The sequence below is a fragment of the Bombina bombina genome, chromosome 2 (assembly GCF_027579735.1).
Source record: "Bombina bombina isolate aBomBom1 chromosome 2, aBomBom1.pri, whole genome shotgun sequence".
In the NCBI taxonomy this organism is placed as follows: domain Eukaryota; kingdom Metazoa; phylum Chordata; class Amphibia; order Anura; family Bombinatoridae; genus Bombina; species Bombina bombina.
In genome coordinates, this window is record NC_069500.1 from 1,187,035,610 (window position 1) to 1,187,059,464 (window position 23,855).

At 36.0% G+C, this 23,855-nt stretch overlaps 1 protein-coding gene across 1 annotated transcript in view; it reads right to left on the reverse strand.

The window, feature by feature from the left end:
• PDLIM3 (PDZ and LIM domain 3) overlaps nucleotides 1-23,855 on the reverse strand; it is a 107,667-nt gene that overhangs the window by 4,282 nt on the left and 79,530 nt on the right. Inside the window, exons 4-6 of the mRNA XM_053703890.1 lie at nucleotides 20,015-20,082; nucleotides 18,396-18,659; nucleotides 5,498-5,634 (exon numbers count right to left, since the gene is read on the reverse strand). Coding sequence (XP_053559865.1) covers nucleotides 5,498-5,634; nucleotides 18,396-18,659; nucleotides 20,015-20,082 — 469 coding nt within the window. The remainder of the gene's footprint in view (nucleotides 1-5,497; nucleotides 5,635-18,395; nucleotides 18,660-20,014; nucleotides 20,083-23,855) is intronic.

Here is a 23,855-nt window from a genome sequence, read left to right on the forward strand (position 1 = left end):
AATGGAAATTTGATAATAGAAGTAAATTAGAAAGTTTTTTCTATCTGAATCATGAAAGAAAAAGACAAGAAGAGACAGAAGCGCCACATGGCCCAATATTGTCTGGTCCAGAAGATAGATATGTGTGAATATTCAATATAAACTCACATTTAGAAAAGCACCTCAAATAGTGCTATTGCAGCAGTCTGGGATTTCTATTAGTCACCAAGGAGACCAAATTCCGTTGTAGATGTGATGTCTAGATGAACAACACAAAGGGACAAAGGTGCCTATATGGCCTAGTATTGTCTTGACAAATATGAGTCAATAGGTTATTTAGAAGGGTACTCACATTTGTTGTAGCATCTCCTTTGATGCTATAGAGGCAGGATGGGATCAATATGGTCACCCACCAGACTTAATCAAGTGCTTGCAGGATACCAGGAAATCCAGGAGCCTCCAGTAATTCAGGGAGAGGCCCAGTACAATAGGCTCCTCTCAGCAAAAAGTAATGTGGTAACAAAGAAAAATAGCAAGTGTCCCAATATAAAAAAGAGTTTTATTTAAAAATATAAAAACAAAGCTACGCGTTTCTCAGCTCAAGGCTGTTTCATCAGGCTCCTGCTTCCCTAACATAGCCCGACACGTCTAACCCTCTATCCGCTATCCCCCCTCACTATCCTAACAATAACAATGTATTAACCCCTAAACCGCCGCTACCTAATAAAGTTATTAACCCCTAAACCGCCGCCAGCTATATTAAATCTATAACCCCCTAAAGTGAGCCCCTAACACCGCCGCCATCTACCTTACCTACCCCCTAAAGTGAGCCCCTACCCCGCCGCTATCTATTTTAAAATTATTAACCCCCAATCTAATCCCCCTACCCCGCCGCCATCTATATTAAATTATTTAACCCCTAAAATACTAAACTATCCCTACCACTAAACCTAAGTCTAACCCTACAAATAGCCCTGAAAAGGGCTTTTTGCGTGGCATTGCCCCAAAGTAACAGCTCTTTTGCCAGCCCTTAAAAGGGCTTTTTGCGGGGCATGCCCCAAAGAATTCAGCTCTTTTGCCAGCCCTTAAAAGGGCTTTTGGCGGGGCTTTGTCACAAAGTAAACTGCTCTTTTGCCTACAATCTACATCCCCCTACACCGCGGCCACCTATAATAAATGTATTAACCCCTAATCTAATCCCCCTACACCGCCGCCAGCTATAATAAATGTATTAACCCCTCATCTAATCCCCCTACACCGCCGCCAGCTATATTAACTATATTATATATATTAACTATATTAACCCTAATTATATTAGGGTTAATATAGTTAATATCGTTATTATATTATATATATATAAAGTATAATAACCCTATCTAACTCTAACATCCCTAACTAAACTCTTATTAAAATAAATCTAATATTAATATTATTAATTAAAATATTCCTATTTAAATCTAAATACTTACCTATAAAATAAACCCTAAGATAGCTACAATATAATTAATAATTACATTGTAGCTATGTTAGGGTTTATATTTATTTTACAGGTAAATTGTTAATTATTTTAACTAGGTATAATAGCTATTAAATAGTTATTACCTATTTAATAGCTACCTAGTTAAAATAATTACCCAATTACCTGTAAAATAAATCCTAACCTAAGTTACAAATACACCTACACTATCAATAAATTAAATAAACTACAAATATCTATATAAAAATACAATTAAATAAACTAAACTAAATTACAAAAAAAACAAACACTAAATTACAAAAAATAAAAAAAAGATTACAAGATTTTTAAGCTAATTACACCTATTCTAAGCCCCCTAATAAAATAATAAACCCCCAAAATAAAAAAAATTCCCTACCCTATTCTAAATTAAAAAAAGTTCAAAGCTCTTTTACCTCACCAGCCCTTAAAAGGGCCTTTTGTGGGGGCATGCCCCAAAGAAAACTGCTCTTTTGCCTGAAAAAAAAACACAATACCACCCCCCAACATTACAACCCACCACCCACATACCCCTAATCTAACCCAAACCCCCCTTAAATAAACCTAACACTACCCCCCCTGAAGATCTCCCTACCTTGTATTCACCCCGCCGGGCAGAACTCCTCATCCGATCCGGGCGATGTCTTCCAGCAAGCGGCAGTGAAGTCTTCTTCCATCCGGGCGATGTCTTGAAGCAAGCGGCAGAGAGTCTTCTTCCATCGGCGATGTCTTCAAGCAAATCGGCATCTTCAATCTTCTTTCTTCGCTCCTTCGCCGCGGAGCATCCATCCGGCACGACGACTTCCCGACGAATGAGGTTCCTTTAAATGACGTCATCCAAGATGGCGTCCGTCGAATTCCGATTGGCTGATAGGATTCTATCAGCCAATCGGAATTAAGGTAGAAAAATCTGATTGGCTGATTGAATCAGCCAATCAGATTCAAGTTCAATCTGATTGGCTGATTGGAATTCGATGGACGCCATCTTGGATGACGTCATTTAAAGGAACCTCATTCGTCGGGAAGTCGTCGTGCCGGATGGATGCTCCGCGGCAGAGGAGCGAAGAAAGAAGATTGAAGATGCCGATTTGCTTGAAGACATCGCCGATGGAAGAAGACTCTCTGCCGCTTGCTTCAAGACATCGCCCGGATGGAAGAAGACTTCACTGCCGCTTGCTGGAAGACATCGCCCGGATCGGATGAGGAGTTCTGCCCGGCGGGGTGAATACAAGGTAGGGAGATCTTCAGGGGGGGGTAGTGTTAGGTTTATTTAAGGGGGGTTTGGGTTAGATTAGGGGTATGTGGGTGGTGGGTTGTAATGTTGGGGGGTGGTATTGTGGGTTTTTTTTCAGGCAAAAGAGCAGTTTTCTTTGGGGCATGCCCCCACAAAAGGCCCTTTTAAGGGCTAGTAAGGTAAAAGAGCTTTGAACTTTTTTTAATTTAGAATAGGGTAGGGAATTTTTTTATTTTGGGGGGCTTTATTATTTTATTAGGGGGCTTAGAATAGGTGTAATTAGCTTAAAAATCTTGTAATCTTTTTTTAATTTTTTGTAATTTACTGGTTTTTTTTTTTTTGTAATTTAGTTTAGTTTATTTAATTGTATTTTTAGATAGATATTTGTAGTTTATTTAATTTATTGATAGTGTAGGTGTATTTGTAACTTAGGTTAGGATTTATTTTACAGGTAATTGGGTAATTATTTAACTAGGTAGCTATTAAATAGTTAATAACTATTTAATAGCTATTATACCTAGTTAAAATAATTAACAATTTACCTGTAAAATAAATATAAACCCTAACATAGCTATAATGTAATTATTAATTACATTGTAGCTATCTTAGGGTTTATTTTATAGGTAAGTATTTAGATTTAAATAGGAATATTTTAGTTTATAATATGAATTAGATTTATTTAATAAGAATTTAGTTAGGGGTGCTAGGGTTAGATAGAGTTAATATAGTGTATATAAATACTATAGTAACTATATTAACCCTAATATAATTAGGGTTAATATAGTTAATATATATAATGTAATAACTATATTAACTATAATATACTTAGGGTTAATATAGATAATATAGCTTGCGGCGGAGTAGGTAGATTAAATTAGGGGTTAATAATTTTAATATAGATGGCGGCGGTGTAAGGGGTTCACATTAGGGGATAGATCAGTTAGATGGTGGCGGTTTTAGGGGCTCACAGTAGGGGGTTAGTTTATGTAGATGGCGACGGTTTAGGGGTTAAATACTTTATTAGGGATTGCGGCGGGGGATCGCGGTTGACAGGGAGATAGACATTGCGCATGCGTTAGGTGTTAGGTTTATTTTAGCAGATCGCGGTTGACAGGGAGATAGACATTGCGCATGCGTTAGGTGTTAGGTTTATTTTAGCAGCCAGTTTAGGGAGTTACGGGGCTTCAATAGTCAGCGTAAGGCTTCTTACGGCTGCTTTTTGTGGCGAGGTGAAAATGGAGTAAGATTTCTCCATTTTCGCCACGTAAGTCCTTACGCTGTATATTGGATACCAAACTGCGCGGGTTTGGTATACCTGCCTATGGCCCAAAAAACTACGGGCGACGGCAGAAATATACGCGCGTAACTTCTAGGTTACGCCGTATATAGGATACCAAACCCGCGCAAATATTGGTGTCGCCAGCTTTTGCGGGCGACGATTTTTATCGGATCGACCCCTTGGTCTCCTGGGTGACTAATAGAAATCCCAGACTGCTGCAATAGCACTATTTGAGGTGCTTTTCTAAATGTGAGTTTATATTGAATATTCACACATATCTATCTTCTGGACCAGACAATATTGGGCCATGTGGCGCTTCTGTCTCTTCTTGTCTTCTTAGGCAGCTATCTGTGAAGATCCAGGCCGAGATCCAAAACAGCAATCTGTGCCCATCCCAGTGATTATCCATCACCACTACCACCATCATCATTATAGGACCCACTGTCTTCTACAAATTGGACTTATCTATTTACACAGTGGTAACTCCACATTAGTGTTGATTATTTGTATACTCCTGTATTCTGGCTGGTTATATATCTATCTTAATTCTTTCTCTTAGGAGGTATATGAGAGTTTTTAACACTACCATTAATATTGTTGTTATATATTTTATACATATTACCATATCTTGTCTTTCTCCTAGGAGGTACATATATATTTTCTATTATATTTTAGTCTTAGACCAGTATAGACACATTATTATCCTCACTGAGGTTAGTACACTAATTGGTTAATTACTACCAGCTGTTAAGTTCTCTGTTATATTCCTTGATAGGGCGCCCCCTACGTTTTTTTGCATGAAAGAAAAAGGTTGGGTTTCATATATCTTTATTTATTTTGCAGTGGTTACCAATTACTGCTGAAATGCCAAATTTCATGCAATCAAGAGTTATAATCGGCCTTATGGTTGTAACTCAGTATGGAATTATTTCTTCTTAAGAGTATCCATTATAGATTCAACAAAGTTCCAGTGGGTTCCAGTCTCTTTTAAAATTGTGATTAGGGGTTTTAAAATGTAAACCTTAGGAAAACAGTGGCATTTAGATGTTCTGTAGGATGCGCTCCTTAAAGGTGCACAGCTAGGACTTATTATAAAGCAGCTGCATTTAGCTTATTGTCTGCTAATCTGTGAGTGGATAAGACCCTTGTCCTTACTGTTATAACCTTGGAGTAGAAAGAAAAACAATGCTACACATTTCCCTTGGTGCCTGTATCTCTATACTTGACGCTGTTGCACTTGCAGGCATTCCTACACCACCAAGTAATAGTATATATTACTGGTAGTTTAAGGAGAACCAGCTACTTCCTCCACGTTAGAGCTGTGGTTAAATGTTTTGAAAGGACAAGAGTAAAATAAGTGAACCATGTGATTCAAACAACGAGGAATTGTAGTTTTGAAAACATAAATATTATTTTGAATGTCAGGGATGTTTTGGAACAGAGATATTACATGTATTTAATAACATGCAATTAAATGTAATGCATAGCTACAGTTTGCAGAAAAACTTACTGGGATCATCATCATCTACCATGTCTTGCAGTACTCTGAACGAGCCAGATTGTCGGGGTCTGCTGGACTGTTCTTCATCATCATGAAGAAATTTGTATACATCAGATTGAGGCACAGAGTTAGCAGGGACTGGATCGCTGGATAACAAGATACAGGAACTCATTAAATATTCTCAAATAGGAACTTGTTCAGACTTTTTGCTGAGTGTTGCAAATTTTAACTTTACTGTATAGTGAATATAAAGCACAAAGAAGTTTGGAAATCAACTCAACAGTGTTTTAAAGAATATGAACTTACCCATATGTTTAAGAACATAATTTCCTATTAAGGGCCAGATTCAAAGTGGAGCGCTAATTAATGCTCCCGCTTGAGCGTTAATTGCGCTGGAAGAAAGCTTTTTGCACTCGTCGGGTTGTGCTCATATCATGAGTTGAAACATACTGTTTTTGCTCTTGTGCTAACCTGCCGAGCGCAAAAAGCCGAAGTTAGAATATCGCATGCACGTTCACGTATTCCCCCATAGAAGTCAATGGAGCAAAAATAGTGGAAAAATATCCTAACACCCTACTCGCGCACAAACCCGATTCTCATTCTATCCCGACATGAAAATATGAATATTTCACATTCCAATGTTCTTCACATGCAGGAATATGTTCTATTTCTTCATAAATACATATTTCTACATATATCTGATGGTATTTTGGTACAATCTATATATATATAATATTATATATACTGTATATATATATATATATATATATATATATATATATATAATTATATATAGGTATAGCTATATACATATTTATATAGCAATATCTATTTATAAATACATAGAACATATTCCCTCATGTGCAGAATATTGAAATGTGAAATGTTTACAGTAAATACACAGTATAACAGTTATTATATATGAATATTGCATAAATATGCTTTACATGTTTTCATCTACTTAACTGCAAAGGGCTCCAATGCACACACACACACACACACATATATATATATGTCTATATATGTGTACATATGTATTTATGTGTTTATATCTCTGTAAATACAGATATACACATACAAATACATAAACACATACTGTATGTACACATTTTATATATATATATATATATATATATATACATATAGATCTTTAGGCATGTATATGTATGAATCTTTATGTTCAAGTCCTTTGCCTGACCTTTTTTTCTAACACCTGAGATCTCATAGCTTTGAGCCCTTAGAACTTTTTTGTGCAGTATTTTTTTAGTTAAATTCTTTTTATTGAATCTGCATGTTAAATACATCAACAAAGAAACAAATAATAAATTTAAATATATCATACGAAATAACACTTTCCTTAGCTTGTGTTACAGACTCATATTTTTCAGTAATAAAACAATTTAATGGGGAAGGGGGTGGAAGAAGGAAGGGGAAGTTCATCTCTTCAGTACAGTCTCAAAGCAAAAGTTACCTTGGTAAATAGCCTTTCCCAGTAAAATTGTTATAACTACTCACATTACTCTTTACAACAATTCACAAAACCCTCCCATAACATTGGGGAATTACGTGTTATTTTTAAGATAATTATCCCAGATTGCTTGTAACATTGAGAAACTTTCAGTGTTACCCTTCTTATACATAGAATATTCCTCAAGTTCTAAAAGTTCTGTGACCTTGTCCTTCCACATTGCCAAAGAGGGAACCTCTTTTGATTTCCATACTTTGGCTATTAGTACTTTAACACTATTTGTGAATATCCTAAATAGTGCAATAAGTTGCTTGGAGGGCAATTGGGTAGATTTATTTAATAACCATATCTGAGGGTCGGGTGGTATAATAATTTGAAAGATGTGTTCTACTTCGTGCATTACCTCATACCAATAATGGTTTATCTGGGAGCACCACCACCACATATGCCCCATTCCACTCCCGACATGCCCACATCTCCAGCATTTGTTACTGACTTTGGGGTACAAACGATGTAACTTACGGGGAGTTAGGTACCAACAGTGTAGAATTTTGAAATGTGTTTCCAAGATGGTGGCTAAGGAAGAGGATCTTTTTGTATTCATAAATATATTGGACGCTGTTTGTGGTAGAATGATAATACCCAGCTCCCTCTCTCACATCTCAACTGAATATGGTAGATTACCTGGTGGGGATTGAGTTATGGTTTTATATATGATAGAGAGTGAGTGACGCACTGGGGACTTAGACATGTATAGTTTCTCCAAGTTAGTAGGCGAACGGACCATATTATTCTCATGTTTATGTGTATTGATATAATGGTGTAATCTCCTGTATAAAAACCAATTTCTCGCCCATTCGTATCCCCTCTCAACAAGTTGGTCTTGAGTGCATAGAGTTTTGTTTATTGTTACATGATGTATAGAAATGTCTTCAAGCTCCGGGTCCGTTAAGGTGGCTTGAATACGGGAAGATAGGGAGAAGTCAGTATTATATTGTATTGAAGTCAATGGGCCTGGATTAGATGAAAGGCATGGGAAGTGTTTAGTGGCTAAGTCCCATTGGGAGATAGTTTCTCTAGTGATTGGATTGTTAATCCCTTTAGAGTTCTCGTGGAAATCAGATCTCCAGCATATACTAGCTAATGGGCATATTGGGGACAAGTAATCCTCCAGACAAATTTGTGCAGTATTTTTTTAATAATTTTTATTAGATGGAGTTATTATAACTGTACTTTGTAATGTATTTTTCATGTGTTTTGCGCAAGTTTTTTGTTTTGCGAAACAGTTAACCAGAGCTCTGAGGTTGCAGTAATCATTCTAGCTTAAGTCTTGAATGCGCTCTAGAGATCGCGTTTACTTCCAACTTGTAATAGCAGCGGTAAGCCCGACGAGCACAAACACCCCTGATAAACCCATTATCGCTCAAGCCCAAACGTCTGCGCTCCACTTGTAATCTGGCCCTAAATGTTTAAAGGAAAATTAAGCTAAAATGATCACCGGCAATTAGAACATTAAATGGATTTGAAACCCAAGACAGTACATACATTTATTAAAACGTTTCTCATTTATGGACTTCTTTTACATTCATAAGCATAATGTAAAGCAGCAGACGGGACTTCTCCTTTTACATTCATAAGCATAATGTAAAGCAGCAGGAGGGACTTCTCCTTTTACATTCATAAACCTAATGTAAAGCAGCAGGAGGGACTTCTCCTTTTACATTCATAAACCTAATGTAAAGCAGCAGGAGGGACTTCTCCTTTTACATTTATAAACATAATGTAAAGCAGCAGGAGGGACTTCTCCTTTTACATTCATAAGCATAATGTAAATCAGCAGTATGGACTTCTCCTTTTTACATTCATAAGCATAATGTAAAGCAGCAATATGGACTTCTTTTACATTCATAAGCATAATGTAAAGTAGCAGGAGGGACTTCTCCGTTTACATTCATAAGCATAATGTAAAGCAGCAGTATAAAGTTCTTCTCTTACAATCATAAGCATAATAAATAAATAAATATAGATTAAATAGTAACATTTTTAACATGATTTAACAAAGTTGTCACTAATACGTTTTTTCACATATTCAAAATGATTATCCCTTTAGTGATTACGCTAATGCTAAGTTAAAGGGACAGTCTAGTATAAATTAAACTTCCACTTACTTTTATAATCAAATTTGCTTTTCTTTCATGTAATTAACAAGAGTCCATGAGCTAGTGACGTATGGGATATACATTCCTACCAGGAGGGGCAAAGTTTCCCAAACCTTAAAATGCCTATAAATACACCCCTCACCACACCCACAAATCAGTTTTACAAACTTTGCCTCCAAGGGAGGTGGTGAAGTAAGTTTGTGCTAGATTCTACGTTGATATGCGCTCCGCAGCAAGTTGGAGCCCGGTTTTCCTCTCAGCGTGCAGTGAATGTCAGAGGGATGTGAGGAGAGTATTGCCTATTGAATGCAGTGATCTCCTTCTACGGGGTCTATTTCATAAGGTTCTCTGTTATCGGTCGTAGAGATTCATCTCTTACCTCCCTTTTCAGATCGACGATATACTCTTATATTTACCATTTCCTCTACTGATTCTCGTTTCAGTACTGGTTTGGCTTTCTACAAACATGTAGATGAGTGTCCTGGGGTAAGTAAGTCTTATTTTCTGTGACACTCTAAGCTATGGTTGGGCACTTTATTTATAAAGTTCTAAATATATGTATTCAAACATTTATTTGCCTTGACTCAGAATGTTCAACTTTCCTTATTTCCAGACAGTCAGTTTCATATTTGGGATTATGCTTTAAATTATCATATTTTTTCTTACCTCAAAAATTTGACTTTTTTTCCCTGTGGGCTGTTAGGCTCGCGGGGGCTGAAAATGCTTCATTTTATTGCGTCATTCTTGGCGCTGACTTTTTTGGCGCAAAAATTCTTTTTCCGTTTCCGGCGTCATACGTGTCGCCGGAAGTTGCGTCATTTTTGACGTTATTTTGCGCCAAAAATGTCGGCGTTCCGGATGTGGCGTCATTTTTGGCGCCAAAAGCATTTAGGCGCCAAATAATGTGGGCGTCTTATTTGGCGCCAAAAAATATGGGCGTCGCTTTTGTCTCCACATTATTTCAGTCTCATTTTTCATTTACTTCTGGTTGCTAGAAGCTTGATGTTTGGCATTTTTTTCCCATTCCTGAAACTGTCTTATAAGGAATTTGATCTATTTTGCTTTATATGTTGTTTTTTCTCTTACATATTGCAAGATGTCTCACGTTGCATCTGAGCCAGAAGATACTACAGGAAAACCACTGCCTGCTGGATCTACCAAAGCTAAGTGTATCTGCTGTAAACTTTTGGTAGCTATTCCTCCAGCTGTTGTTTGTAATAATTGTCATGACAAACTTGTTAAAGCAGATAATATTTCCTTTAGTGATGTACCATTGCCTGTTGCAGTTCCCTCAACATCTAAGGTGCAGAATGTTCCTGATAACATAAGAGATTTTGTTTCTGAATCCATAAAGAAGGCTTTGTCTGTTATTTCTCCTTCTAGTAAACGTAAAAAGTCTTTTAAATCTTCTCTCTCTACAGATGAATTTTTAAATGAACACCATCATTCTGATTCTTTGGACTCTTCTGGTTCAGAGGATTCTATCTCAGAGATTGATGCTGATAAATCTTCATATTTATTTAAGATGGAATTTATTCGCTCTTTACTTAAAGAAGTACTAATTGCTTTAGAAATAGAGGATTCTAGTCCTCTTGATACTAATTCTATACGTTTGGATAAGGTTTTTAAAGCTCCTGCGGTTATTCCAGAAGTCTTTCCTGTTCCTAATGCTATTTCTGCAGTAATTGCTAAGGAATGGGATAAATTGGGTAATTCATTTACTCCTTCTAAACGTTTTAAGCAATTATATCCTGTTCCGCCTGACAGGTTAGAATTTTGGGACAAAATCCCTAAAGTTGATGGGGCTATTTCTACCCTTGCTAAACGTACTACCATTCCTACGTCAGATGGTACCTCGTTTAAGGATCCTTTAGATAGAAAAATTGAATCTTTTCTAAGAAAAGCTTATCTATGTTCAGGTAATCTTCTTAGACCTGCTATATCATTGGCTGATGTTGCTGCAGCTTCAACTTTTTGGTTGGAAACTCTAGCGCAACAAGTAACAAATCGTGATTCTCATGATATTATTATTCTTCTCCAGCATGCTAATAATTTCATCTGTGATGCCATTTTTGATATTATTAGAGTTGATGTTAGATTTATGTCTCTGGCTATCTTAGCCAGAAGAGCTTTATGGCTTAAGACCTGGAATGCTGATATGGCTTCTAAATCAACTCTACTTTCCATTTCTTTCCAGGGAAACAAATTATTTGGTTCTCAGTTGGATTCTATTATTTCAACTGTTACTGGTGGGAAAGGAACTTTTTTACCACAGGATAAAAAGTCTAAAGGTAAAAACAGGGCTAACAATCGTTTTCGTTCCTTTCGTTTCAACAAAGAACAAAAGCCTGATCCTTCGTCCTCAGGAGCAGTTTCAGTTTGGAAACCATCTCCAGTCTGGAATAAATCCAAGCCTGCTAGAAAGGCAAAGCCTGCTTCTAAGTTCACATGAAGGTACGGCCCTCATTCCAGTTCAGCTGGTAGGGGGCAGGTTACGTTTTTTCAAAGAAATTTGGATCAATTCTGTTCACAATCTTTGGATTCAGAACATTGTTTCAGAAGGGTACAGAATTGGTTTCAAGATGAGACCTCCTGCAAAGAGATTTTTTCTTTCCCATGTCCCAGTAAATCCAGTGAAAGCTCAAGCATTTCTGAATTGTGTTTCAGATCTAGAGTTGGCTGGAGTAATTATGCCAGTTCCAGTTCCGGAACAGGGGATGGGGTTTTATTCAAATCTCTTCATTGTACCAAAGAAGGAGAATTCCTTCAGACCAGTTCTGGATCTAAAATTATTGAATCGTTATGTAAGGATACCAACGTTCAAGATGGTAACTGTAAGGACTATATTGCCTTTTGTTCAGCAAGGGAATTATATGTCCACAATAGATTTACAGGATGCATATCTGCATATTCCGATTCATCCAGATCATTATCAGTTCCTGAGATTCTCTTTTCTAGACAAGCATTACCAATTTGTGGCTCTACCGTTTGGCCTTGCTACAGCTCCAAGAATTTTCACAAAGATTCTCGGTGCCCTTCTGTCTGTAATCAGAGAACAGGGTATTGTGGTATTTCCTTATTTGGACGATATCTTGGTACTTGCTCCGTCTTTACATTTAGCAGAGTCTCATACGAATCGACTTGTGTTGTTTCTTCAAGATCATGGTTGGAGGATCAATTTACCAAAAAGTTCTTTGATTCCTCAAACAAGGGTAACCTTTCTGGGTTTCCAGATAGATTCAGTGTCCATGACTTTGTCTTTAACAGACAAGAGACGTCTAAAATTGATTACAGCCTGTCGAAACCTTCAGTCTCAATCATTCCCTTCGGTAGCCTTATGCATGGAAATTCTAGGTCTTATGACTGCTGCATCGGACGCGATCCCCTTTGCTCGTTTTCACATGCGACCTCTTCAGCTCTGTATGCTGAACCAATGGTGCAGGGATTACACGAAGATATATCAATTAATATCTTTAAAACCGATTGTTCGGCACTCTCTAACGTGGTGGACAGTTCACCATCGTTTAATTCAGGGGGCTTCTTTTGTTCTTCCGACCTGGACTGTAATTTCAACAGATGCAAGTCTCACAGGTTGGGGAGCTGTGTGGGGATCTCTGACGGCACAAGGAGTTTGGGAATCTCAGGAGGTGAGATTACCGATCAATATCTTGGAACTCCGTGCAGTTTTCAGAGCTCTTCAGTTTTGGCCTCTTCTGAAGAGAGAATCGTTCATTTGTTTTCAGACAGACAATGTCACAACTGTGGCATACATCAATCATCAAGGAGGGACTCACAGTCCTCTGGCTATGAAAGAAGTATCTCGAATTTTGGTTTGGGCGGAATCCAGCTCCTGTCTAATCTCTGCGGTTCATATCCCAGGTGTAGACAATTGGGAAGCGGATTATCTCAGTCGCCAAACGTTGCATCCGGGCGAATGGTCTCTTCACCCAGAGGTATTTCTTCAGATTGTTCAATTGTGGGGGCTCCCAGAGATAGATCTGATGGCCTCTCATCTAAACAAGAAACTTCCCAGGTATCTGTCCAGATCCCGGGATCCTCAGGCGGAGGCAGTGGATGCATTATCACTTCCTTGGAAGTATCATCCTGCCTATATCTTTCCGCCTCTAGTTCTTCTTCCAAGAGTAATCTCCAAGATTCTGAGGGAATGCTCGTTTGTTCTGCTAATAGCTCCGGCATGGCCTCACAGGTTTTGGTATGCGGATCTTGTCCGGATGGCATCTTGCCAGCCATGGACTCTTCCGTTAAGACCAGACCTTCTGTCACAAGGTCCTTTTTTCCATCCGGATCTGAAATCCTTAAATTTAAAGGTATGGAGATTGAACGCTTGATTCTTGGTCATAGAGGTTTCTCTGACTCCGTGATTAATACTATGTTACAGGCTCGTAAATCTGTATCTCAAGAGATATATTATAGAGTCTGGAAGACTTATATTTCTTGGTGTCTTTCTCATCATTTTTCTTGGCATTCTTTTAGAATACCGAGAATTTTACAGTTTCTTCAGGATGGTTTAGATAAGGGTTTGTCCGCAAGTTCTTTGAAAGGACAAATCTCCGCTCTTTCTGTTCTTTTTCACAGAAAGATTGCTATTCTTCCTGATATTCATTGTTTTGTACAAGCTTTGGTTCGTATAAAACCTGTCATTAAGTCAATTTCTCCTCCTTGGAGTTTGAATTTGGTTCTGGGAGCTCTTCAAGCTCCTCCGTTTGAACCTATGCATTCATTGGACATTAAATTACTTTCTTGGAAAGTTTTGTTCCTTTTGGCCATCTCTTCTGCTAGAAGAGTTTCTGAATTATCTGCTCTTTCGTGTGAGTCTCCTTTTCTGATTTTTCATCAGGATAAGGCGGTGTTGCGAACTTCTTTTGAATTTTTACCTAAAGTTGTGAATTCCAACAACATTAGTAGAGAAATTGTGGTTCCTTCATTATGTCCTAATCCTAAGAATTCTAAGGAGAAATCATTGCATTCTTTGGATGTTGTTAGAGCTTTGAAATATTATGTTGAAGCTACGAAATCTTTCCGTAAGACTTCTAGTCTATTTGTTATCTTTTCCGGTTCTAGGAAAGGCCAGAAAGCTTCTGCCATTTCTTTGGCATCTTGGTTGAAATCTTTAATTCATCTTGCCTATGTTGAGTCGGGTAAAATTCCGCCTCAAAGAATTACAGCTCATTCTACTAGGTCAGTATCTACTTCCTGGGCGTTTAGGAATGAAGCTTCGGTTGACCAGATCTGCAAAGCAGCAACTTGGTCCTCTTTGCATACTTTTACTAAATTCTACCATTTTGATGTATTTTCTTCTTCTGAAGCAGTTTTTGGTAGAAAAGTTCTTCAGGCAGCGGTTTCAGTTTGAATCTTCTGCTTATGTTTTTCATTAAACTTTATTTTGGGTGTGGATTATTTTCAGCAGGAATTGGCTGTCTTTATTTTATCCCTCCCTCTCTAGTGACTCTTGTGTGGAAAGATCCACATCTTGGGTAGTCATTATCCCATACGTCACTAGCTCATGGACTCTTGTTAATTACATGAAAGAAAACATAATTTATGTAAGAACTTACCTGATAAATTCATTTCTTTCATATTAACAAGAGTCCATGAGGCCCACCCTTTTTTGTGGTGGTTATGATTTTTTTGTATAAAGCACAATTATTCCAATTCCTTATTTTATATGCTTCGCACTTTTTTTCTTATCACCCCACTTCTTGGCTATTCGTTAAAACTAATTTGTGGGTGTGGTGAGGGGTGTATTTATAGGCATTTTAAGGTTTGGGAAACTTTGCCCCTCCTGGTAGGAATGTATATCCCATACGTCACTAGCTCATGGACTCTTGTTAATATGAAAGAAATGAATTTATCAGGTAAGTTCTTACATAAATTATGTTTTTTCTCTTGGTATTCTTAGTTTAAACTAAACATAGGTAGGCTCATATGCTGATTTCTAAGCCCTTGAGGGCTGCCTCTTATCACATGCTTTTTTAAATCTCTTTTCAACACAAAAAAACAGAAAGTACACGTGGGCCATATAGATAACACTGTGTTCAGGCACAGAGGGTTATTTAAGATTTAGCACAAAACAATGCTAAATTTAAGACAATAGATAACAAACAGTCACAGTCATGTGATCAGGGGGCTGGAAGAAGGTTCCTAGATACAAGGTAATCACAGAGGTAAAAATATATAATACACAATAGGGAGTTAATCTTGTTATATGACTGATAAAAAAGGGTTAAAATTAGTAAAGAATTAATTGATGTTTGATTATGTATTATGATATATATACAATTGTTTTATTAAAATAAATTAATAAAAAAGCTAAAACTTCTGATATAGTGAAAATATCAGCCATTTCATAGATACTTACATATATAAAATGTGTAAAAATGTAGTAATTTAGGTAAAACCAAAATGACTTATCCATGCTAGTGAATTAAAATATAATTTATCAATGGGTAAACTGTACTAGAGTTCTTATAATAAAACATTGGAAATGTAAAGAGGCTCCTACGATGCCAAAATAAGGTTCCAGATGTTATGGAATTGGAGGAATATAATTTTCGCCAACATCAAACTATAGGAACATGTTGTATTACGCAGATCCATTGGGAAGTATACCAAATAATTGTAAAATAGTGCTTAGACACCCCATCGTTAATTGGAGTATGTATAATACCCATGGATCAGTAAAAGACTACTTCCGAATAGCCTCTTAGGGAATTCTAATGTTATTGAAAGTGTATATCTTATTTTGTTAACCGTGTGCTTACAGCGCATTTGTCTATAAGCAATGTTTGTTTGTTTGTTTGTTTGTTTTAATTTATTAAAATAATTAAGCGTTCTGTACTTCATTGTTTGTATTGGGTATAATACAATGTAACTTTTTCTTTAATTTACGATTTCTCAAGACAATTGTTTAGTTTATATTAACATTTAATGATAGTAAAACACTATTTCTCCTTATAGTTTATACCAGACACCAGGGAACATCAGATCCCATATATTATAACACTTTTACCTATATAACAACAGTCACAATCAGATTAACCATTAAGGATAGGGGTGTGCAGACTTCCTGACAAAACTGAGCTCTTCAATGCAAGACCATAGCTACCATGAATAATAGCAGCCATTCATACTGTAAGGTAAGTGGGCAGGGTGTTTATTTTTTTTATTTTTTGGGGGGGGAGAAATGTAATGGGGGAGGGGATCCCATAGAAGTTTAATTAGATAATCAACAAATGCATAATACAAAGAGAATCCAAATGTTGATTTTTTATTCTGACAAATTTTAAAATTCAACAAGATGATTTTGAACAATCAAACAATAAAAAAATATAATATCCTCTTTTGGTGATACAGAATGTCTACAATTTAATGAATGATAACATCCCATGTACAATCTTATATAATATAAGCAATTACATTACAGCATTCGCAAGAAGTCAAGTAACGATGTATTCAAATATATGCCCTAAGGAAGCTGGATTAGTTACACCTTTACCTTTCTCTTAAAACAGTATGCAATAATAAGCTTCTAATTGTTAATCGTTATTGAATAATGATCAAGGTAAATGTCACTAGATTTCTTCATTTAGAGAAGGATTGTACTTCAATGCGCTTCCAGTTCTTTAGCACAATTAATCAGAATGCGAGTTTGGATCTATAGATGAATTTCAAAGTTGGTGTCTTATTTAATAAGAGTATTAAGGAGTCTAGTTTAATTATTATATGCCAATATGAGATGATCAATGATCATTGCCACAAGATATGTAAATAGGTACATTCCCAACCATTTTATGGCCTATTGGACAAAACATCATTTATGCTGTTACATAAGTTTGATCATACAGTCAAAACATCATTTATGCTGTTACATAAGTTAAAGGGACAGTCTACTCTAAAATTTGTATTATTTAAAAAAATATAGATAATCCCTGTATTACCCATACCCCAGTTTTGCACAGTCAACATGGTTATAGTAATATACTTTTTACCTCTGTGATTACCTTGTATCTAAGCCTCTTCTGACAGCCCCCTTATCACATGGCTATTTATTTATTATCTACTGACTTGCATTTAGCCAGTTAGTGTTGTGTCCTGCACAACTCTACAGGTGTGAGCACAATGTTATTTATAAGGCCCACATAAACTAGCAGTCTCCTGTTGTGAAAAGCTAATAAAAAAGCATGAAAAAAGCTGTCTATAGCGGCTTAGAAATAGGCAGAAATTTAGAGGTTTAAATTTTATAAAGTGTATTAATGTAACAATGTTAGTTGTGAAAAGCTGGGGAATTGGTAGTAAAGGTGTTATCTATTGTTTTAAACAATAACAATTCTAGTGCAGACTGTCCCTTAAATAGCTTATGTTTGCTGAATATCTGACGTTCATTTCTTGCATGTACTTGCCTCAAATCAAAATTTCAAATTTAAATATTGAATATATAATTCTAATAGACAATGTAATTTTATGGGGAATCAAGTTCAATAGTCAAATGTAATCTTCAAATGTTACATTTAACAGCAGAATACACCATTCCATATTTGAATGTTAACATTCAATATTTTAGTATTAACGGGACATTAAACTCAAAATTAAATTCCTCTTTAAGTTACAAACAATTCTACAATATTGCAATATGGATTATTTATTTTGCTTCTTTTTGTTGCAACATACAATGCCTATCTTTTGTGTAAAATATTTTACAATGCTGCTAAAATCCTGAACCAGCTACATATTACACAGTGATTGCTTAAAGCACCAACTCATGTCCAATTAGCCCCAATTGTGTCGCCAGTTACGTAGTTTGTTATCACAATGTGCAGTGCGTGACTTTTAAATCTTATTTTCTAGGTAGTTATTTTTCACTTCAGTAGTCAGTTGCCATAACTACTGATATGTCCTATGGATATATGTAAAGAGATACTTTAATAACCCTCTCCTATTCATTCTCTTGGTAGAAAGATTTATAAGGTAGAACAAATGTAACAGTGCTGAATATCAGATTCTAATTTGATGTTGGTTGTGGCACCAGTCTTGGAAAGTAACTCTCCTTTATAATGACCATCACCAACCAAGTTGAGTAGTATCAATAGCTCTACTTTTTGCAACTTGCTGGATGAAAGGCTATGGATGACTCAAGTCAAACTTGGTTTATGTTTTAAGTTTCTCTCCTCTATACATATCTAAATGAATCTCACATAATTACATACATTACAAGGATAATCAGTTGTGCACGCACTAAGTAGCACAGCTGAACATAATGTACCTCATTTGTGGTGCATCCCCTAGGATGGTAGAAACCTGCCCTTGGAGACTTTCCATAATATTGTCATCAGAATACAGCTGCATGGGTGTATTGAACTGAGCGTGGACAATCTTCACACCAGGGAGTTCCATTTCCAAGGGAATGTTAGGTGCAATTCTAGAAGCCGCTTTCAGCTCCCCGGGATCAATAGTGCTGACAGTGCTGGCAGTGGAAGGGGTGCTACGCCCACTACCAGGGTCATAACCTGAAGGGGTGCTGCATCCGCTGTGTTTTAGCCATGTGAGAGAGTGCAGGAGACAGTGAGGAAGTGTGAGACAAGTTCAAAGGTGTTAGGCATAGAAAAGAGAGAAACTTTACTAAGAATATACAGAACATGCATTTAGATCATGCGCGGTCACAAAGCAATCATGCACAACGGCACTGGTCTAGGGGCAACTAGTGTAAAAGCAGCAGAACCAAATAGCAAGGCAAACGTTAAAAGGGAGTGGTTGAACTGATTATGTTTCTGCATAATGCTTAAAATATATTAGACTTGAATAATAACCCTACAGACTTAGCGCAAATATTTACAGCATTTCAATTCTAATTGAGCCTTTTATTGTGCATACAAGTAAGCTTTCCCTGCTCATAATTCATAGGAAAATTCTTAATAATTACATTTTCTGTATTGTTCAGTTTCTAAGGGAACGGAATATTACTTCTTGTGAAAGATAACTATGGGAACACAACCCCACACCTTCTAGTTTATATCTATATAACATATGTTAATGCCAGGGTTAATGCTTTCACTTAAAGATACAAAAACAAGGAAATGCACATTATTATTGTTTATTTCAGAATGCCAATTGGATTTCTTTATAGAACAATCCGATAAACATTGCAGCACCATGCAGGGCTATTACAAGACCACATTGTCTATAACTTTTGCTTTTGTTATCAGCATCAGAGACATTTTCCTAATTTCCCCTAGTAAAACTATACATCAGTGTGCATTGCTGAAACCTTATTTTGAACAGTCTTAAAGGGATATGAAATCAAAAAAGTTCCACTGTGATTCAGACAGAGCATACACTTTTTAAAAAGTTTCCAATTTATTTTTATTATCAAATTTTGCTTTGTTCATGGTACATTATGTTAAAGAGATACCCATGTAGGTGTCTGGAGCACTGAATGGCAAGACAAAGTGCTGCCATCTAGTGCTCTTGCAAATGCATAAAATTCCTGCAAAACTGTTGCACGTTCCAGATTTTACACCCCTGCTTTTCAACAAAAGGTATCAAGAGAACAAAGACAATGTCATAATAGAAAGAGTCTAAAGTTGTTAAAAAATGTATGCTCTGTCTGAATCACGAAAGAAAAAGTTTGGGGTTTCCCTTTAACAAAAAAACGGTTTATGAAATTTGTGTCTATAATCTGGTTCCATTCCAAGTTCATTTTATTCTGGTCTGGAATCTATGCTGATAAACGTTTCAAGTTGAAAATCTTCCCGCAGAAAGTCCAAATACCACTGTATAATCTGCAGAAGGTTAATTTTCTTTGGCATTGGTAAGTAACAACATATTCTCATTATCTAATAGTAAAACACTGCACAAAACAAACACAATGGAAACGTTTATAACCTGCTTCTGCCAGGGAGTATGAAAGGCTTTGGCCGGACATTATGCTTGTGCTCAAAATAGCTCAAATCCTGTAGAACACAAAAAAAAACTTATTGAATATCTTTGTTTCCAATAATGATTTTCTTTCAAGAATAAAAAATACAAATTCTCATTTTAATGACAAACTAAATTACAAAGGGTTACAGTATTTTCCATTTAAACTCTTTATATATTATTTATTTATATTTATTGTATATCAATGTAAATATTTGCATAGGAAATTAGCACATCTAGGCAAGAATCCCCGCTTGCTTTTCCCCAGAAATAACTCATATACAATGTTACCAATGCACAAGAGAATTCTGGGTAAGCTATGCAAATTAGATATGCAAATTCTCAGTTTTTTTGCATATCTAATTTGCATAGCTTACCCAGAATTCTCTTGTGCATTGGTAACATTGTATATCAGTTATTTCTGGGGGAAAAGCAAGCAGGAATTCTTGCCTAGATGTGCTAATTTCCTATGCAAATATTTACATGATTTAATTTTGAGACATGGAGGATTTTAATTTCAGTTTCTTATCTCCCCCCACAATTTTAATGAATTGTGTGTGTATATATATATATATATATATATATATATATATATATATATATATATATATATATATATATATAGTATTTTCAAAGTAGGACTGCACTCGCTGGATTTAAGCATAAAACTTATTTTATTGTGGTAACGTTTCGGAGTCCACAGACTCCTTCCTCAGACCACTGGTCTGAGGAAGGAGTCTGTGGACTCCGAAACGTTACCACAATAAAATAAGTTTTATGCTTAAATCCAGCGAGTGCAGTCCTACTTTGAAAATACTGTGAATATTACTGACCTGGCACCCTGGTTGATGACTGGAGGAGATTGAGAGTGCAGATACACATGGAGGATATATATATATATATATATACATACATATATACATATACACCTCCAAAACAATGCAGACAACACTTGGCTTTTATTTTTATGTGGGGCCCGATAATCTAAAGCTCTCCACTTTTATGAGATACACAGAAACATAAATGCTGATGGCAGATAGGAACTTTAGGCCCAACAAGTTTGTCCAAAATGTCCCATAAGTGTAAAATTATTTTAGTTCATAGTATATCCCTTTTTTTTTTATCCCAGACGTTATTAAAGGAACAGTCAAGTCCAAAATAAACTGACAACTGTTACTTACACTCTTCACCACCTCACTCGCTCTCAGTGATTGACAGTCACTTCTCTTGTGTGATTTGTCACACAAGTGAAGGGGAGTGTGTAATGATGCATACGGAGCAGCAGGCGAATAGATCCGCTGCCCGTATGCAGCGAACGTGAGATGAGAAGCTGTTCGCATGCCTTTTAGTATATGGGGCCCTATGTCTTTTTGTACATTTTCATTATCAATAATGATAATATATAGTAATTGTAACCTTTCAGATTTTTTTAAATGCCTAGTATTTTCCCTCAGTTGAAGTAATATAACTCTGAGCCAAAACTGGAGAGAAATTCTTAAAATTTAAGATGGGAAATGTAAAGATTTATAAAGAACATCCTATCTAGCTTTTTTTTTTTTTAATTAATTTATGTTTCATTCAATTGTTGTGCGTCTATACAGTAAGTATTTACATAAGTGTGCAAAGTGTTGAAAAAAGCAAAACATTTTTTTTCATCTTTGGTCTTTGAGGAGCTGAAGCAGGGGGATACTTGAGTTTAGGTGGCTAATTCAGAATAACTGACCATGGATCTCCATTTTCCACCAATGCACTCGTAATTGCCGATAATGGATGCTGATCAATGAAATTCCAAGATTGTTGAGTCAGTGTGTGTTTTCCAATTGGATAGTGCAGTGTTTCTGATAAGTGTTAAACAATATGAATGTCATTTGTATACAGGTATGATGGGTATACTGGACATGTAATATGTTAAAAAAAAAAATTTTAAATGAATTGTTCATTGATTAAGAAAACAATGTGGAAAATTTATTTTCATAAGAAAAATGTGACTTCAACAGAATGAGGTCCCCAGATAAATCCAGGGAGGGTGGGGTTCAGCAGTCACATTCAAAAGAGATCCCCCTTAGCTAAGCCTATGTATCCTAAGTAGGGCAGTGACTAATGCTGGGTATATTAAATATAATAGTGTAGAGAGAAAAGAAGCATTATATGGCACACTTTATAGAAAGTGATTGCAAACAATTACACGATTGGATAAGGGGTGCACATCATAAAACTTAACATTTAATTTGGTATATTAAAATATATGGACATTGTCATGACTCGCGTTTCGCCACTGCTTTATTAAATAATATCTATTACTGTAATATGATGGAGATGCAAAGTTCTAGATACTGTAAAATCATAAAATCACACATTTTTCAGAACACAATTTTTGAGTCTTCTGTTTATTGATAAACAAGATCTTTTGCACATTTTTTACAATAAACAGGATGAAAAGGCAAATGGTTAATTCAAGATCACAATAGAAATCCTGTTTATGAAGATGACATTACTGTAATTTAGAAACACGAAAATTAAAAAAAAAAAAATTTTAACAGCACATTTGCTACCTTCCATTTCTAGATGTTGTGGTGGTGAGTTTTGTTTTCTCACGTCATGTATTTGTTTATTTAAATACATATACATATGTTAAATGACCAGTCAACACAGTAGATTTGCATAATCAACAAATGCAAGATAACAAGACAATGCAATAGCACTTAGTCTGAACTTCAAATAAATAGATTTTTTTTCTGACAATTTTAAAAGTTATGTCTATTTCCACTCCCCCTGTACCATGTGACAGCCATCAGCCAATCACAAATGCATACACGTACCATGTGACAGCCATCAGCCAATCACAAATGCATATATGCTTATTCTGTGAATTCTTACACATGCTCAGTAGGAGCTGGTGACTCAAAACGTTTAAATATAAAAAGACTGAGCACTTTTTTTAATGGAAGTAAATTGGAAAGTTGTTTACATTTTCACGCTATATCTGAATAATGAAAGTTTCATTTTGACTTAAGTGTCCCTTTAATGTCTCTCCTGTCCACTACCAAGGGACTATACAATAGTGCTATATATAGGTTTAATGAATCTAAAACATGTATTGATAGGGGATATATGCATATAAAATTAAGTGTATTTCTCATGCACAACATATAGTAATATACATTACAAATGGTCTTAGAATACTGTCAAAAATGTTGAAAAAGCCCATTTTGTACTTTTTAAATGCCCTTGAATTCGATGCGTCCATTTTGTTGCCGAGATCGAGTGCAAAATAAGTGAAGAGAAGATTCGGATTGCAAGAGTCATTGCTGTTCATGTATCATATGGGGGGTTTTCTTGCTATCTGCTCATATCTGAACTTCTCCCAATACAGAAATGGTTTTATCACTTGAAGTTTGATATCTCAGAAATCATTAATCAGGAGCCAAAAAAACGCCAATAAAAGGTATTGGAAAGATGGCAATTGGACCCTATAGATCTGTTAACTGCAGATGACCAAAAAGCAGACACTCCCTATTCATGAGGAAATGTACATTTTAAGTCCCTTTTCTCAAAACCTTGTTGTTAAATTTGTTGCAAATATTATATTTAACTGTAAGGGCAAATTTACAAGGGATACGAAACCCCCAATTTTTATTTTGTGATTCAGACAGAGCATACTATTTAAAAAAAGTTTCCAATTTACTTCTATGATCAAATGTGCTTTGTTTCTCAATATGTTGTGTGTTAAATAGATACCTAGGTAGGCAAATAGAGCACTACATGGCAGAAACTAGTGCTGCCATCTAGGGCTCTTGCAAATGGAGAA